The sequence below is a fragment of the Brachycentrus maculatus genome, unplaced genomic scaffold, assembly GCF_059751285.1.
Source record: "Brachycentrus maculatus isolate JH-2025_06_01 unplaced genomic scaffold, ASM5975128v1 h1tg000069l, whole genome shotgun sequence".
NCBI lineage: Eukaryota > Metazoa > Arthropoda > Insecta > Trichoptera > Brachycentridae > Brachycentrus > Brachycentrus maculatus.
This window is the reverse complement of record NW_028280823.1, coordinates 1,070,111-1,089,754: the sequence shown is the minus strand read 5'-3', so window position 1 is coordinate 1,089,754 and position 19,644 is coordinate 1,070,111. Positions and strand designations below refer to the sequence as shown.

At 30.5% G+C, this 19,644-nt stretch overlaps 1 protein-coding gene across 2 annotated transcripts; it reads right to left on the bottom strand.

Moving 5' to 3' along the window:
* Positions 1–23: 23 nt before the first annotated feature.
* LOC148311236 (cilia- and flagella-associated protein 65) lies at positions 24–18,857 on the bottom strand. Of its 2 annotated transcripts, XM_088256941.1 has the most exons (25): positions 18,685–18,857; positions 18,264–18,489; positions 17,776–17,927; positions 17,237–17,356; positions 16,549–16,828; positions 16,076–16,157; positions 15,734–15,991; positions 15,009–15,141; positions 14,161–14,453; positions 8,733–8,894; positions 8,577–8,646; positions 8,021–8,194; positions 6,872–7,060; positions 6,023–6,099; positions 5,676–5,949; positions 4,216–4,473; positions 3,531–3,701; positions 3,038–3,181; positions 2,842–2,957; positions 2,260–2,379; positions 1,935–2,046; positions 1,745–1,858; positions 1,277–1,359; positions 322–441; positions 24–240 (listed from the first exon to the last, which is right to left on the bottom strand). In XM_088256941.1, exons 1-25 carry the CDS (start codon positions 18,766–18,768, stop codon positions 129–131), a joined length of 3,924 nt encoding a protein of 1,307 aa, XP_088113067.1. In that variant the 5' UTR covers positions 18,769–18,857; the 3' UTR covers positions 24–128. The 2 variants fall into 2 exon arrangements, with proteins under 2 accessions (XP_088113067.1, XP_088113068.1); XM_088256942.1 differs by lacking the exon at positions 8,021–8,194.
* Positions 18,858–19,644: the final 787 nt, after the last annotated feature.

Genomic DNA, 19,644 nt, shown 5'->3' with positions numbered 1-19,644 from the left:
GTAAATAAATAAGTGTTACATTATTTTGTTTCATACATTCATATTTTCACACTTTAAAATATAACAATTGAAACAGAAAACTAATGAATATATTAAAATACTTTTCTTAAAATAAAAAGTAGATACTTCTAGTTGTTGGAATTAATTTGTTCATTACTTTGATTATGTTTTTCTATATCTGATTTTGAGTACATCACAAGTGCATTAAACAGCATCCCTTCCAAAATGTTAGATAAGTTACTGAAATGAAGAGATGTATCTATTAAATCATAATACATAATATTTTGTGAAAAATTATTTTATAATAATGGACATATATACCTCATATCCAAAGTAGGGCAAGATTTTCCCCGAGGCGCTTTGACAAACTGTAGGTAAGTCGGAATTTCAGATTTGCCATTCATAATTTTTTGTCTGATGACATCACTTTTCAATGCAGTCCTATTATATTAAAATGGTGTCGTTATCATATTTTTAATCTGATCAATGTGGTACTCACATATATCTGTGAGCGCCTAAGGTAACAACATTTTGCGGCACTCACATGCGTCTGTGGGCACCTTGAAAACAACATTGCGCGACATTCACATACGTCTGTGGGCACCTTCAAAACAACATTGTGCGGCACTCACATACGTCTGTGGGCACCTTGAAAATAACATTGTGCGGCACTTACATACGTCTGTGGGCACCTTGAAAACAACATTTTGCGGCACTCACATAAGTCTTTGGGCTCTTTAGGCAACAATATTCAGCGGTGCTCACATACGTCTGTGAGCACCTAAGGCAACAACGTTGCGTAGTACTCACATACGTCTGTGAGCACCTAAGGCAACAACATTACGTAGTACTCACATACGTCTGTGAGCACCTAAGGCAACAACATTGTGTAGTACTCACATACGTCTGTAAGCACCTAGGGCAACAACATTGCGTAGTACTCACATACGTCTGTGAGCACCTAAGGCAACAACATTGCACTGTAATCACATCTGTGGGCATCTAAGGCAACAACATTGTTCGGTGCTTACGGCATTTACAAGCACCTAAGACAATAATAATTCATAATGCTTACAGCATTTATGAGCTTTAATGATCTTAATTTTGAAGGACATGGTATTAAGCCCCAAAAATGAAAGGTTTGCATCTGAATACCTGCACTTAAAAAATACTGTAAGTACTGAGGACCGTTTTTGCCTTAGGCACTTACAGACGTACACAAGCACCCCCTGTGATTATAATATGTAGTAAATTACAAGTTAACATTAACTCTTACCAAATAATGTCTTCCATTATAAATTTACAATATTTTCCTTGTAGTATATTCCTTTTTTTTCTAGGAATTTTCTTAGGCGAACTCTGAAATAATTTCAAAGTATATAATAGAATTATGTTCAACAAGGTGATGTAAATTTAATGGATTGTTACTGAATTTAAAAAAATATCCTAGTTCTCGTAATTCTTATTATGGGGCCAGCATATTCTTATACTATACACCAAAAGCCTTTTTCAGCAGAGTATTGTCAATGCCAAATGAGGATTATCATTTTAAGACATTGAAACATTCTTATAAAAGAAAGAAATTAGGCAAACACACTTTCTGTATTTTCCATTCACAAAATAAGCAATAAAGTATGCAATAAAAACCTACTTTTTACAAATAATAAATTATCACTTATGCACATAAAATATATAATTCTCAACGATTATCTTTGTACAAATTAGGTTAATTTTCAAAGTTTACCTTAAAATACAACTCAGACCCCATCTTGTAATTTTTTGCATCACGGGGACTGATAGTATTCAATGTAAGTGTTATATAAATATTCTTCTTTTCCAGTTTTCTATTCACTTGAACCTGTCAAAGTTTTGAAAGATATTTGTACTTATATAAATTATATATATAAAAATAATAATAAAAAGTCCATTTCTACCTCTTCATCAAAGCTATTTTCAAATTTGAGTTTTCTATTTGTGTCGCGAATTTTATCCTTCATAAGCATACGCCGTTCAGAAAGGTCGACCAAAGTACACCTCATTTGTGCCCTGTAAAAGAAAGAAGTTTTCAACATTTAATTAAAAAAGCAGTACATCCAGTGTTTACATAATCCAGGATCAAAAAACTTGATTTAATCAATAATAATAATAAATTTGGATAGATAATATAGCAGTATTTTTGTAAAATACTACCTCATGGGCGCTTGAACAACTCTTGATCAAGCACTAGATCATTAAAAATAGTTTACTATAGGGACTTACGTAACATACGTTGGTAAATTTTGAGCACATATATGTAAGGTCAGCCACTTTTTCTCGTTAGGTTGGAGAATTCCCACATCCGGCGTCACGTAGCAGGTTATTGAACGACGGAGATCCAACCTATAATTTATGAACAAGTTACATATCTATTTTAATCTTGGGTAGATCTTAAATTCCTTTGCATAACCGTCAAAATATTTTGAATTTTGTTTAGTAGATAGTGTTTTAGTATTAATCGGTCCTGATAAAGAAGCGGTTAGCTTCGAAACTGGTAGACATTTATGTTATAATAAAATATTTTTAGCGATTTTAAAACAAAGTTACATTTTACTTATAAAATGGAAAATCACAAAGTTAGTGCTTCAAATATAAATTATAGTATAATTTGTCTTGAATTGTGAGCAATCTACGTAACAAAATTATTTTTTAAGGGAATGTTTACATTTCTAAAGACAATTTTTTGTTCATACATAACTATAAAACTGTTTTATTTTGAATACATTAACAGAAGCAAAACGTTGTTTTAAAAATTGAATAACAGGTGTGATGATACTCTGTGATTTAACAGGATATTATACTCACTTATTCCATTTGAACAAGATGACTTCTGTAGTGGGATTATTAATTGCAAACATTCTGGATGCCTTCGTCATAGTTGGCAAATCATTAATAATAAAATGTTCAGTTGATGTGTTTACCTACCAATATAAGGGAGGTCACATCATCATTTAAATCAAATGAATATATTAATTATAGGTATAAATTCTATAGTACTCACAGCAGAAATGGAAGGTAAATTCCGCTTTTGTTGTAAAATCTTTGTAGGAATATCAATAGGGGGATTCATGGACGGAGATGTTGTGCCTTCACCGTAAACTACGATGCATACTTTACGGTAATTCAATATACCCATGAACGTTTCCTATGAGTGAAGACACCAGATCATCTTTTTTATTATTGTTAATAGTACATAAAATCACAATATAATCTTATAGCAAAATAATGTAAATAATGTTGGGTTTTAAAGCACATATTTTAGTGCTGCCAGCATAAAAAGTCCAATAATATGATGGTGAGGAAAAAGATAGTAAGAAGTGTAAGTAAATCAGGTTGTGGTCAGTGTTGCCAACTCGAACTTCGAGTTTCTGGGTTTGAGCGCACTCTACCGCAACTTGATTCCTATTTCAATTGATGGGTCAGTTAGGCTTACGAAAATAGTATGAAGTTGAAGTTGTATATAATAAGAACATAAATATTTCTCTTAAAAATACCTTGTAATTAACGGATTCAATTGGTTTGAAGGAAAACATGATTTGTATTTGTGTATTAGGCGGAGCTTTATACATTCCTGTTATACATCGAATAGTAGCATTGGGACTCATATTTGCTCTTAACAATTGCCATTTCACCAACTCTCCTAAAGTGTTATCCAACAAAAACCACTAAAAAAATAAATTGTAACTAAATCTAAAGTATATTGGTCAAAGATTTGCATCTTCCGGGGAGAGAATAGAGACCTATTTAAGATAGCTCTGCATCATAATCTGGTAAACTCAAAAGATAACATCATAACCTCATCGGTTTGGCATCTTCACATCGCGTTACTTCATCTTTGAATGAGACCACCTTGCGTGCTAAATTTGTTCAATTCTATTAACCCCGGCTTGCAAGTCTCTATTTGTATTATATTTTTAGCTTACGCATATGGCGCTTGCTAAAACCTTCTTGTTTACAATAAAACACAAGTAATTTTCTTCTTTCTTCTAATTTTCTTCTTCCTTCCAACCTTCATCCGCACACAATGCTGTATGTATATAACATTACTCCTGAAATGGTTATTTTCATTCCCAACTGAAACCTTTTGTTTTATACCAATAACTAACTCATGCCAGTAATTTGCATAGATGATCAATTTTTAGCTCGTTCAGTAAGTTACCAAATGAATACAGCACTTACTCTGAATACTGGGTCGTAGTTTCCAATGAATACTTTCCCAAGATTTAGATAAAGATTACTTTTCTCATCTTCCTTTAGTTCATTCCATTCATCCTCGTGGTAAAGTGGCCACAGTAGAGTGTAAATTTCTTCAGTTACTTTGATATTGAAATACAAAACAATAGTTCTATTGGGATGAAGGTATAATTTGTAAGCAAGTGCGTGTTCCCCCAGTAGATTATAGTTTACCTCGAGTTGCAAGATTAACACCGACTTGTTCTAGAAAAATAGCACGTTACATAAACAGATTACAATATTGAGTCCATATCTTCAAATAAATATTTTATGTATTTATTTACTGCTGAGAATAGGGTTATATTTACTAAAATGGGCTGATATGTTTATTATAAAAGCCTACAACAGTTTATGATTCTATTGTACAACAATAAATGTAGAATTAATGATTCTTTTAATTTTCCAATTTTCATAGAGAATTGATACATTTATTTTTAAATATTTAATTTTCTGTAAGTGATTTTGAACCTCAATATTTATTTACTATCACCCTGTGCCGCACTGACCACCTTGCTTCTAATATAATTAACACTTGAGATAACACTAAATCAGTATGATGCCCTTTACACCATTTGGTGCGGATAAGGGTTAGAAGAAGAAGAAGATAGTTAACTTCTATATTACAAAGTCGGTAGATTATAGTAAAAAAGTTTGAAATATAAATTGTAATACATAATACCCATCTTGAATTGAGACACATATTTCTACATATTGTATAGTTAGGAAAACATTCATTGCAACAATGTATGCAATGAATGTTTTCCTGAGTGAGTGTATCAAAATGTACATGAAAGGTTTCATTACACATTTCTTATAAAATAAGCTTTATACATAAAGGACAATATATATGAAGGATGTCGGTTTAACACATAGAAGGCAAAATATTTAGATTGTGTTCAACAAAATAAAATATATTGGGAAGTGTGGGACGGCAACACCAGTAGCGTCCCGCGCCGAACGAACAAAACCGAAGATTTCCAAGCGCACCGAGTTGAAAGGAGCCGAGCGGACCCGACGAGGCTGAAACCCGGGACCCGAAAAGAAGCGAGAATTGTTTGGGTCGTCGACAGAAGCAGACGCGTAATTTAGATTGTAACTTCACTTCTTTAACTCCATATATTATAAATTATTTTTCATTATTTGATTTCAGTATTTAAATTAAATTTGCATTTGTTTCAATAAAGGAACCAACTGTAAGTATATCATTTTGTTTTCAGTTTGTGCACTACTTCCTTACATTAACAAAAACGATCACCAGCACGTGATCACAAAAAACGCGGCCACACGCCGCCATAAAAATAGCTGATCCCGAAACTAATAGCTAAAAAAGCTTTGCTAATTGCTTTTCTTACATTAATATGTTAGAAGTTCAACAGCATCATAATTATAGAAAACGAAAATCTCACAGTAATTTCTCCATTCGACGGGCTCAATTGCAAGAGACAGCGATGAGGGCAATTGTAAACATGCTCTACAAAAGTCATTTTCCGAGATTGCCGAAGCAAAGGACAGTTGCATAGTTTGTGTCGGCTCAGAGAGAATTTACAGGGAAATGAATTTTCTCCTTTCAACACAAGACCCAATTGAACAGAAGGTGATGAATTAAATTGTTGTGCTGGAACATTAAGTTCTATTTTCTCTGTAGTATCCAATTGCACACTTTTTATCATCTTATTCAGCCTGAAATAAAAATTAGAAAATGTATTTGACGCTTTATAAATAAGTTACCTAATTTAAATAAGTCAAAGCTCACTGTTCTATATTCAGCATTTTCCAAAGGGTTACTTGTGAGTACATCTTATGACATTGTATTGATCTTATGCCGTAAATCTGAAAAATAAATAAATATTTTTCATTATAATTTATTTATCCGTACCATATTCATACGCAGGAGTAAAGTTGGGACTCAACGTGAACATCAGCAAAACAAAGTTTGTTGTATTCAGCTGTCAGGACCACACACATTAAATGAGGCCAGTATAGAGAGTCTTGAAATTTGAGTACCTGGGAAGTGTCCTCATTAAAAATGTCGACCCAAAAACCAAAGTAAAGTGCAGAATAGAGGCTGCTTGTTCAGATTTAAATAAGATGAGAAATATATTCTGTAATGACGCCTCAATCTGAAGCTTTGGCAAATAATGGTTAGGTGTTATGTCTGGTCATTACTTCTATACGGCAAAATCAGCACTATGAACCGATTAGAGGCATTTCAAATGTAGCTACATTGTAGAATGCTACGCATTCCATGGACCAATATGGTCAGCAATGCAAATGTACTCCAAAGAGCAAAAGCAAGGAGACAGTTGCTGACTGATATCAAGGTCCGGAAGGTGTCCTATCTGGGGCATGTGCTAAGAGGAGAAAAGTACAAGCAATAGCTTATGCACCTATTCATAAAAGGCAAAATAGAGGGTCGACGAGGTGTGGGCAGGAGACAGATCTCCTGGTTCCGGAATATACGAGATTGGACCGTCGTAGCGCTGTTTAGAGCTGCCCAAGACAAGAACAATTACTCTCAAGTGATTGTCATATTCTCTGCATGGATGTTACATGTTTAGTGAGAGAAAAATAATTTATGTAAAGAAAACTTTATTTATTATACCTGGAATATTGGGTGAACTCCTTCAAAATGAAAATGAAAAATTCGAACATTATTCGGTTCGATTGGTGTGGGGGTATTGGAAGACATGTTTTGGCGAATAATGCAAAATATTTTAACATAAATATCCTTCGGTATTTCTGGGATAAAATCTATAATCACATTGCAATAATTCTTAGGCTGAAGAGTTCCCTGTGAATTAAAAACATGGTTCCTTAAATATGCAAAATATATCATATAAACAAATATAATATAAACAGGGGGTGTATTCTGAAATAATTTAAATGAACATACTAAAATGGAGGTATTTTTACCCGTTCGGTCGATTGATGCTTAAGGACGGGAAGGTTCAGTCATTTCTCCAGAGTAACATATAAAATTAATATAATAGTGAAAAACAAACACTTATTTTGACTCCCTTTGGGAATAGAACCAGGGCCCTCATTTAGAGATAAACCACTGCGCCAAACCCACTGACCACTACACTATAGAGGGAGACACTACTGAATTCAGTCCAATCAAAAGACTACAGGCGGACCTCGACTTTCGCACATGATTGGTTCCTGAAAATGTGTGCGAAAGTTAAATGTTCGAAGTAGAGGGATTAATTTTTTTTTTAAAAACACCAAAAATTGTACTTTGAAATTCGTTTTTATAAAAAATTAGTAAATACATTTTGAATAAAAATTATATTTTCTTAATAAACTTGTCAAGAAGTTGTATTTTACTGTTTTTTTTTTATTTTCTTCATAGAGAGTTCTGTAGGTAACATGAAGTAATATTATGAATCGCCCTACGCACTTGAGATATGCGTTGTTCTCCATTGGGATCACATTCAGTTCAGTACATACATAACACTTTTCACTCTATGGACCTGGTTCATATGCATTTCATAGTGTGAAAGGGAAACAAGTGCACGGAAACAAAACATTTTTGCATTATTGCCAAAAAAAAGTTTTTTTTTTAAATGTGCGAAATAGCGAACTGTGCGAAAGATGAGGTCCTCCTGTATTTCCAGTTAAACTGGACAACAACCATAGAAACTTTTTTACTGAACTAAAATCATAGAATAATAAAAATTCTAGGATCAATTTACTTAAGATTGTTCTTGAATATGTATACCAGATTGGTTAAAATGGCGATATAACTCACTCTGTATGGCTTTATTTGAACCATGTTTCCTTCCACTGTCTCATTATAAATATTTTTTTGCACAGCATACAATTTAAAATGCAAAGGACCTTCTCCGACATTGATTAAAGAGAATTTAGTTTCGACTTTCTTTCCACACACTACTGGTCCCAGTTCCATACTCTTAGGTAAGACCTGAATTTCCCATCCAGAAAAGTAGAATTAAAACAATGATTAGATTGGACAAGTATTTAAAAAATATATAATTAAGAATGATTGTTATTTTTTTTAACACTTTGAATCTTAACATTTTATTCACAATAATCATTTTATGATAAGTATGCTTTAATGTGTAAAGGCAACAAACCTTATGTTTAAAAATCATTTACATTTTCGTTTTGTTTAATTATTACGATGAAGCGGCTTTTATGTAAATTAAGATCTCATTGAATAAGATAGAAGCTACAAATGCGTTGAGCCTGTTAGGCTAAATGGAATTTAACTTGCGGCTAGTTGCTTCTATACATTATTAGAATTAGTAGAGAAGGATCTACATTTTGAATGAGCTAACAAGTACCTTAATATTTGTATGATAACATAATCCGGTAATTGTGAAATAAGTATCAAGAGGCACTCCTATCGGCTTCCTGAAAGAATAAAAAATATTTATTTATACGGGATATGTATACATCTTCTTAAATACACTTGATTATAATAAAAGTTAAATAATCACATGTTATATAAAGCAACGGCAGAAAATGTTATAACTCCATTGTAGGCTCCTAGAGATGTAGGTTTAAATATCAGGCAGAGTGTATTCACTTCATTTGGACGGACAACAATACTACCATTTCTGTCAGAGCTGAGCCAGTCTGTATCTCCGAACATACGAATACTTTAAGAAAAAAATCATGTGTTAGACATAAAATTAAATAAATTAAAGGTAAGTGCAAGTCTGGTATTAAAATGATTTAATAACTGGTATGCTAAAAAACTTCATTACTTCTTATTCTATTGGTTATTAATAATTAAAAAACCAGTAAGTATATATATATATATATATATATATATATATATATATATATATATATATATATATATATATATATATATATATATATATATATATATATATATATATATATATATATGTATATGTATATGTATATGTATATGTATATGTATATGTATATGTATATGTATATGTATATGTATATGTATATGTATATGTATATGTATATGTATATGTATATGTATATGTATATGTATATGTATATGTATATGTATATGTATATATATATATATATATATGTAATAAAATAACTAGGTACCTACCCATACATTTTATTAAGTACCTACAAATAGTACCTACATAAAACAGTTCTACCAACAGATGTCGCATGCGTCACTCAGAAGAAAACAAAAGACTTCCGATAATATTATTAACTGTCAGAATCATATAGATATAAAAATTATTGTAAAGATTAATTAAGAATAAACTTTTATTGTCGTTTCTTTAATTACAAAGCAACACATTGTTTATTTTATTATTATACACCCACTTTACATATTATTTACACTTAATTTTCAAAAGGAAAATATTACCACGTTATAAAACGACAATTTTGTTAATCAAAAATAAAGAAACAAAATAAAAATAAAAATGGATACTGCTCCTCAAACATTACAAAACTTACTAGAAAAATTAATACAAAATGCTCAGGTAAGCAAACATCAAAATTTAAAAGATATTTCAGAGAAGTTCATCATTGAAAAATTTACAAGCAAAAATCCTAATGCAAACCAGTGGATGGATATTTTTGAAAAAGAATGTATACGTTTTGAGGTGACAACGGATGAGAAAAAAATTGAAATATTAAGATTGTTTATGGATAAAAGTTGTGAAGATTGGTACAGTTCGATGATGATAAAATTTTCCATGAACTCAGAATGGATAGTATGGAAAAACAACTTTTGTAAAACATTTACAAACAAGGGATGGAACCATGTAATGTTTGCATTATCTTTTAAATATAACGACGGTTCCTTGTTAGACTATGCCATAAGGAAGGAAAAACTTTTGTTGGAGATGAGAAGAACGATCGACATGGGTACCTTAGTAGATCTTATTGTGGCTGGTTTACCAGAATTTATAATTAATATGATTGATAGAGAAAAATTAGAAGATACAGTCGATTTATTCAATGAAGTAAAAAAACACGAAAACATTGTAAATAAAAAAAGGTTTTCGGATCAAAGAAGATATGGAAATCTAAGAACTAGTGGTAAAATTAAAGATAAAAGTCCATGTAAGATTTGTGAAAAATTAAATAAGGGAACTCGATATCACCCTGAAGTAACGTGCTGGTTTAGAACAAAGGAGGATGATAAGTTTAATAATAAAAATACTATCAGACATGTAAACAATTCAGTTATAGAAGCTAAGTTAAACGAAACCGATCAAAAAAACGAATAGTAACACCATTAATAAATGTCAAACTATTACTAAATGATCAAATTGAAATATTTGGAATTTACGATTCAGGTTCAAATGTTTCTCTAATAAATTCTAAGTTATTAAAACTAAAAGGAAAAGGAAACAATATGAATGAAGCAGATTTAGTAACAATTAATGGTGTTAAAAAGACAAACGGTTTGACGACTTTGAAAATAAAAATATTTGAATTGGAAAAAAACGTTGATGTATATATTATTGATGAAGAAAATTTCAAATATGATTTTTTGATAGGATTAGATATGATAAAAAAATTTAAACTAATCCAAAATGAAGACTTAAAAATAACACAAAGACAATGCTTGAAAAATGAAAATAAAAAGAAAGTAGAAAAAATTTCTACAAAATATAAAATTAAAAATAGTGAATTTAAAAATACAGAAAATAACAACAGCAAGGAATGCAAAATAAATTATAATGAACATGTAAAAGAAGAAGATTTTGAAATAAAAATAAATCATTTAAATCAATTTCAAAAATCTAAAATAAATGAACTGATTTGCAAATATAAATCCGTTTTTGCAAAAGACAAATATGATATTGGCACTGTTAGTGGATACGAAGCGAGGATAGACTTACTAGTAGACAGATATTGCAGTAAGAGGCCTTACAGATGTACTGTAGAAGATAAAAAGGAGATAGAAAAACAAATTGCAAAATTACTGGATAATAAGCTAATAGAAGAATCCTACAGTCCATTTGCTGCACCTGTTACATTGGCATTTAAAAAAGAGGAAAACAAAAAATCCAGACTGTGTATAGATTTCAGAGACTTGAATAAAATAGTAGTGCCTCAAGCTCAACCATTTCCTTTAATTGAAGACCTAATGATAAAGACCAGGAATTGCAAATTTTTTTCAACACTAGATATAAACTCAGCGTTTTGGTCTATTCCTTTACGAATCGAAGACAGAAAAAAGACGGGATTTGTTACACAAGAAGGACATTTCCAATGGACTTGCCTACCATTTGGATTGAAGACCTCACCAGCAATTTTTCAAAGGATACTAGGTAACATATTAAGAAAGTATAAACTTACTGATTTCACCGTTAATTACATAGATGATATTCTTATATTTTCTAAAACTTTTGCTGAGCACATTAAACATCTAACACAGTTGCTGGAAGCGATCGAAACGGAAGGTTTCAGGTTAAAATTTACAAAATGCGCATTTGCGTCAGACTTGGTAAAATATCTAGGTCATATAATTCAAAATAATTCAATAAAACCAGTAAAGGATAATTTGATTTCAATAAAGAATTTTCCTGTTCCAAAAACGATAAAAAATGTAAGACAATTTCTGGGGAAAATAAACTTTTACCACGAATACATACCAAAGAGTGCAATATTACTAGATCCATTGCATAACTTACTAAGGAAAAATCAAAAATTTATTTGGTGTGATAAATGCCAAAAAGCATTTGAAATAACAAAAAGCATGCTTTGCTCACAGCCCGTTCTAGAAATTTTTGATCAGGATTTACCAATCAACATTTATACCGATGCTTCTTTAGAAGGTGTTGGGGCCATTTTGAAACAAAAGCAGCCCGATGGTAGAGAAAAACCAGTGGCATACTTTTCAAAAAAACTAAATGAAGCCCAGAAGAAAAAAAAAGCAATATATTTAGAATGTTTAGCAATTAAGGAAGCAGTAAGATACTGGCAATACTGGTTAATAGGTAAATCATTTACGGTTTATTCAGATCACAAACCTTTGGAAAATATGAATCTGAAATCTAGGACCGATGAAGAGTTAGGTGATTTAACATATTATTTATCGCAATATGAATTTGAAATAAAATATAATCCAGGAAAGAAGAATTTAGAAGCAGATTGTCTAAGCAGGAATCCAGTATTAGAATCGAGTGAAAATGCAGATGAACAATTAAAAGTTGTAAATTTGGTTAAATTAGAAGATATTTTAAGAGATCAGAATAAAAATGAAAGAATTCAACAGAAAAAAAACAAATGGATTGAAAAAAACAATGTCTATTTTAAAAAGGTCAAGAAAAAAGAAAAAATAATTCTTTCAGAACCGTTTAGCATCGAAATCATAAAAGACATACATGAAAACCTATGCCATATTGGAATTGGACAAATGCAAAAGACTATTAGTCCACATTACACAGCCAAAAATTTGACGAAAAACATAAAAACAATTTGTAGAAATTGTGAAATTTGTATTAAAAATAAATCAAGAGGACAAAAGAAATTTGGATTTATGTCTCATCTAGGCCCGGCCACAAAGCCTTTTGAAATAATATCTTTAGACACAATTGGAGGTTTAGGAGGTTCAAGATCAACAAAAAAATATCTACATCTCTTAGTGGATCACTTTACAAGATACGCATTTATTTTAACCTCGAAAACTCAGAATGCAAATGATTTTATAAAACTAATCAAAATAACAGAAACCGAGGATATTGGTATGCTTCTCACCGACCAATACCCAGGAATAAACTCGAAAGAATTCAAGGAATTCTTAAATGACAAGCAGATCCCAATAATCTTCACTGCAGTAAATGCACCATTCTCAAATGGCCTAAATGAAAGGCTGAATCAAACATTGGTGAACAAAATCAGATGCAAAATAAATGAAAAAGGAAAAAGAAGAGCATGGACCACAATAGCTCAAGAATGTGTTAATAAATATAATAATACTAATCACTCAGTCACTGACTTTTCCCCAAGTTATCTTTTATATGGTACAGATGTAAATATTTTACCCAACGAATTAAAACAAGGAAAATCTAATAATGACTGGATTAGAGACAGGAAAATAGCGCTTGAAAATACAATAAAATCACATAATTACAATAAAACATTATTTGACAAAAATAGAATAGGCTGCGAATTCAACGTAGGAGACATGGTGTATGTGGAAAATGGAAACAAGCTAAACAGAAAAAAATTGGATGAACTAAAAATTGGACCTTATAAAATTATTGAAAAAATTTCTAACTCAATATACAGAATTGATACAGGTCACAAAAAAATAAAATCAAACCTTTATCATATCACTAAACTTATACCAGTCCCTTCACTACAAGAAGATGATCCGGAGGACGAGTGAAAATTTTACTATGAATTTTCATCCCCAAGGGGGGAGATGTAATAAAATAACTAGGTACCTACCCATACATTTTATTAAGTACCTACAAATAGTACCTACATAAAACAGTTCTACCAACAGATGTCGCATGCGTCACTCAGAAGAAAACAAAAGACTTCCGATAATATTATTAACTGTCAGAATCATATAGATATAAAAATTATTGTAAAGATTAATTAAGAATAAACTTTTATTGTCGTTTCTTTAATTACAAAGCAACACATTGTTTATTTTATTATTATACACCCACTTTACATATTATTTACACTTAATTTTCAAAAGGAAAATATTACCACGTTATATATATATATATATATATATATATATATATATATATATATATATATATATATATATATATATATATATATATATATATATATATATATATATATATATATTTATATATATATATATATATATATATATATATATATATATAAATATATATATATATTGACAACACACACCAATTTAACTGATTGAATCAAATAAAAATATCTAATACGGTTTTAATGAAAGGAATAACTAACTGTAAATAGTTTCTCGATTTGTTATGAAATAGTACTGCACACTTGGATTCACTGCCGGGATAAGTATTATCAAAAGTAATTTCTTTTCTCTTGCAAATATCTTCAAAGCTGACAATAGTGTGTTTTCCAGAATCAATATTTTCTGCAATACAATTATCATCTCCTTCATAGATAGATGGGTAAATAGTTGTCTCCTTGGATAATAAAGTATCATACTTAATTAGATCTAACTGTTTGTGGACAGTAATAGAATAATCGATGTTGTCAGCGCACCCATACATTGAAAATGTTATCTGAAAAAAATATAAAGGTGTTTATAACATTTTTTTCATATTTTTTTTATAACAAGACTATTTCGTGGTCGAAATGTGATGAAAATATGAATTCCCATATTAATGTCATCAATTTACTAAAATGCAGTTTTTCAATCGCGGAATTGAGCAATAATAATTAGTAAAATTATTCATTCTTTTGAGTTTGGTTAATACATTTATATTTAGCAACTGTAGAATATCTTGAACATTTCTTCTGAACTAACATATAGTGTCCACTTCCGTAGTGTAATGGTCATCCGTACTTTTATCCGGCACGCCAGTTAGCGTTTTAAAACGATGATTGGGTTGGATTGGCTTGTACTTTTATCCATCTTTCTTCGGATCTGTGCTCTTGATTGGTGCGTGAACATGTTGCGCGTAAATTTGATCACGCTAAACTGTCGTAGTTGCTTTCATTTTTCAAAACCGGACTGCCGGACGGTAAAATTCCGGGTAGTGGACAAGCGCCCTTAGACTAAAAACTGCTATCATTACCGGAACAGCCATAAAAATATATAAAAAATCAAATTATACCTCTGTAGAATAATCAATAATAATTCTCCAAGTTTCGACATAAAAACCGGAACATGTAGGATGTATTGCTGCCAAAATAATAGCATCACCAGAAGCTTCTATAAGTCCACACATTGGCATAACGATCATATGTCTTAAAACAAAAATGGTCATATTAATATCACTTTAAAGCTCAGACTAAAATATTTTAAAGGTAATTCTTTGATATATATTTATTTGTAAATTTAATTCGTGTGTTCATGCCAAAAATTGTGTATTTTTTATAACAATTTGTTTATTAAAATTGTAGGCATAAATGTATTCGAGAAGAACAAAGAGACGCAGTTCATTAAGTTTTAAATGTTTACAATATTGTCCCCATTACATGCAATTCCTTTAAAATCGTATATAAGGGGTGGAGGACCAATATTTTTAATTAGATTAATATTCAAATGTGTATACGTCACACTCGCTCTTTTTATATTGGTGTCGCTTTGTTCTTCTCGCCTTAATAAGTGTTATAATTTTCGATATATTGGTGTCGCTTTGTTCTTTTCACTTTGTAATTTTTTGATAAATAAATAATTGTCTTCATTTGCGCGTTTCCGTCTTCTTCATCACAAGTGTTCCAGTACCGCTAGCAGTAACAACGTATGTTAAGAAATCTATTTAACACATTTATCTACCACAATGTGGTACTGACAAATAAGCATTTTATTATAAAAAATTCATATCATTTCACTCACGACTTTTCCGGTGCAAGAAATTTGTAAAGAATACTAGAATGTCCTTGATTTTTTAGAAGAAAATTGGTAAAAACTGCAAAGAATGGAACAGTTGGCGGGAATAAAATCTTTTCTGGAACTTTGCATTTTGGTTTTATAGGATTTATTACTGAGCATGTGTGCCCAATAACTGGAATTCTAAATGTATGCTTTTTATTTTTTCCAACTGTAAAAGCTCCAAATAAAATTTTGTTATAAAGTTGATCTGATTGACTTGGTCTGGAAATAAAACAAAATTTAGATTTTATCTTTAGAATATTATAAAAGTTTTGTGAATTTAGGCAAGTAAGGAGTTTATACTACCGAAATTTTACTACAAAATCTTTGATTCCTAGTACTCCAATTGTACAATGTTTTGGTTCTATAATAAAAATTTCATCAGGATCTGAAATGATTTATAATTTACAATTTAATGTTTTACTTTTCTATTCGGTATTATACAAGGGAATGGAGTCATTTCAATTTTTTTATTGTTTAAAGAATATTATTCTTACTTAATATTTTTTTTAAATTTTCTTCTTCTAATCCTTATCCGCACCCAATGGTGCATAGGGCACTGCATCATAATTGATCACCTTACCTTCATATAATCATCAATTTATCATATGTAGCATTGGATGCAAAGAAGAGTAAGAAGAATAAGATATTTCTATTAAAATTTAATTTAATTGATCAATACCGTTGCTATATACTCCACTCACAGAATCATTTTAATTTACTCATATGGACAAAAGATGGCAATTCAAAATATTATAATATACTCAAAACATCTATACCTTGATACCAAATAATGTTTCCTTCTTCACACAAATGGTTACTGATAGTCAAAGGTTGTGCTACATTCCAAGTGTCATCGGAAGCATTTCCTAAACCAAAGTCCAGAAAACTAGAAGAAATCGACACTATAGGAATGTCATTTCTAATATGTATCATATCCTCCATTACACTTGCGAAATTGCTATCAGTTCTTATAAAAGTTTCCGAAATATTTTCAAGGTCGTCATCATTTATACCTAGATTTGATCTTGTGCCTTTCACATTTAATATTAGTGGTTCCTATAAAAACATTTATTAGTCAGTTTTATAAAATGAATTTCTGTTCTTAATATTCTATAGAGGGGGGGGGGGCTAACTGTTTTAAATGTCGGGTAAAATTAAGGTTGAACAGTATACTATATTGGAATTTAAAAAGTAGATAGTTTTTTTTAAAGAGTGATCTGGTCTGAGCCAATGGAAAAAAGAAGCAGCCAAGCTTCTGTATTCTGTGCAAAAAAATGGTTTGTATGATGACAGATAAGTTGAAAATGGTTTAGAGATTTTTTCGACAGTAATATATAAGTACAATCTTTGGTAATACAGATACAATCACGTTTGATCTCACTTTAAAAACAGATAAATATGCATTTTGCCCATAAATGGTTATCAACACAAGCTCTTTGTTGCACAAGTTATACTTTGACTGACCTGTTGATGAATTAGACATACTAAATCCTCCTCAAAAATTCCATTGAAGTCTTCCTTAAAAGCTATATAGCAGTTGATCGATTGAAATGGTTGCAAAACACCACTCAGGTTATTCATAATCTATAAATTTAAATTGATCATTAGTAGTAAAGCCAATTTTCTTTAGATAGTTAACTTAAAAACTAATGTTTCTTCACAAATACATATTTTCTCCAACTACATTATAAACAGCCATGAAAATTTAAGATATTTAACATGAAATAATTTTTTGAAAGTGATTGTGAAAATCTATATGTATTCATGTTTTTTCTCATTATTTGAGCAAAATCCGCAGCATTAAATTAATGCACCATTATTTAAATTATCCATCAATGAAGCTATAAATTCCAAAGAACCAATAAACTTTCCAATGTTAAAAAGTTTTTATGCTGATCTAGTCGGAAATTACATCCAAGACCTCTTACACAATAGTTTATTCTAATTGCTATATCGCTGAGGCGGACATGATATGTATCTAATAATTTGAGAGATTTAATTACCTTAAAAGGACCATGACCCTCGGGATTAATAAGCCATCTGAAATTTGCTGGAGTTATTGAATTATTCTTCAACTTTACTAATTTCTTAAACTCATTATTTGGTTTGTTTGATAAATATAAAATCCTTTCAGGAATCATTGAAAACCTAGGACCTAAAAAAAATCATTACAGAATGCTTTTTTTATTCACGTGAAGGAAGAAATAAGATTCTCCTGACCACAATTACAGTAACAGTACTGAAGATAGCCCCGTAACTTAAAATGTAAAGGGCTAAATAATAAATGGATTAACCCTAAAAAGATGTGATCTATAATTAACTATGAAAGTGTAACTATGTTCATATTGTTTTTTCCGTGTGAGTATTAAAAGGCATTTAAAACTTCATATGGCCCTCGTGTAAAGAATGTATGTGCAGATATAAATTTATTTGTTGAATTTGTCAACAATGCTACTTGATATAGATTTATATGAGGAATTTTAAAAAATACCTGCACTGGTTCCTTGGATCGTAAGGTGTACCGATATATGCAGCTGTTTATCTTCTATTGTGAAATATTCTATGTAGTCCTGATTAGGTACCGTGGGAGAAAAGCAAACAAAAAACTCAATGCATTTGTCTGGTTTGAGGACAACACATGGAGGGAACATAATTTTGAAGACATTGTACAGATTCAATCTTCTGGTGGGGTATTCAAAAGTGTATTTAACATCATGCTGAAACAATATTCAGAAAATTATGAATTACTCTGATCAAAATTGATAACTCTTTTAATTTCTTGATTCATGATTTTTTTCTAAATGATGTGGATGTGGACCATATTGATTGTTTGTTGTTATCACAAAATATCAAATCCATCCCAAGATGTGAAAGGATTTTTCTTCATAATATAAGTCTATATGAACACTTACCAAAGCATAATTTTTAAGTAAAACCTTTGAACGTGCAACGGTGCCTACAGGAACCGCCCCAAAAATAACTACCACATTTGCCATTCTTTTTCCTTGAACTTAGAAGTATTGTAATTTTCCGTCAACTTGATTAAATATAAATGTTCCTGCCGTTAATGAAAAATGTGACATGACTTTTGTTTTTATAACAATAATTATGACATAATTTTTGTTTTAAAATTCCAAATGTGAATATTGAATTCAATATTAGATCGGACATCAAAATAATTATAATTTATGCAAGTACTATTTTTGTATTTGATATATCGCTCACTCCTTTCAAGAACGTCATAAATCAAAAATCGACAATTTTCAGTTGTGCATATTTTCGGAATGCCCAGAAAATGTACTATATCCCAGCAAAAGAGACATATTTTTAACTTAATATTTACCCGCTACAGGGCAGAAAATGTTGTTTTTGCATTTTGAATAAAAGGTATTGTTTAATTATTTTTTTTAAATATACTTAATATTTTTAAATGGAGAAAAACCTTTAGGGTTTACCTAAAAACATCTGTTGCACAGTAAAAAGTTCAATAAGTGGCTTGATATTTATTTTTAAAACATTGTGTTATATTTTTAAACTTTAAAAATGTTCTCCTGAAAAATCAAGTTTTTTGATTTAGGACGTTCTTGAAAGGAGTAAGCGATATATCAAATACAAAAATAGTACTTGCATAAATTATAATTATTTTGATGTCCGATCTAATATTGAATTCAACTGATCTGTGTTCTACCCACGCTTGAACTGATATCAGTTCAAGCGTGGGTAGAACACAGGTCAGTCAGGCCCGATCAGTCATAGAGAAATTAAGAAATTAAGAATGCCGAAATTGAGAGACCAATATTATTTAAATTTGCGACCACCTCAAGATAGATGCAAGGCAGATCTTGTATATGAGGGGCAAAAAAATGTTTGAA

Excerpts from the sequence above, each read along its gene's own strand:
- LOC148311236 (XM_088256941.1), bottom strand. The coding sequence starts at position 18,768 with ATGGCAAATGTGGTAGTTATTTTTGGGGCGGTTCCTGTAGGCACCGTT. Across the intron at positions 5,950-6,022 it reads AAAATGCTGAATATAGAACA|GCTGAATAAGATGATAAAAA; the intron begins GTGAGCTTTGAC and ends TTTTTATTTCAG. Across the intron at positions 3,702-4,215 it reads ACTACGACCCAGTATTCAGA|TGGTTTTTGTTGGATAACAC; the intron begins GTAAGTGCTGTA and ends TTATTTTTTTAG.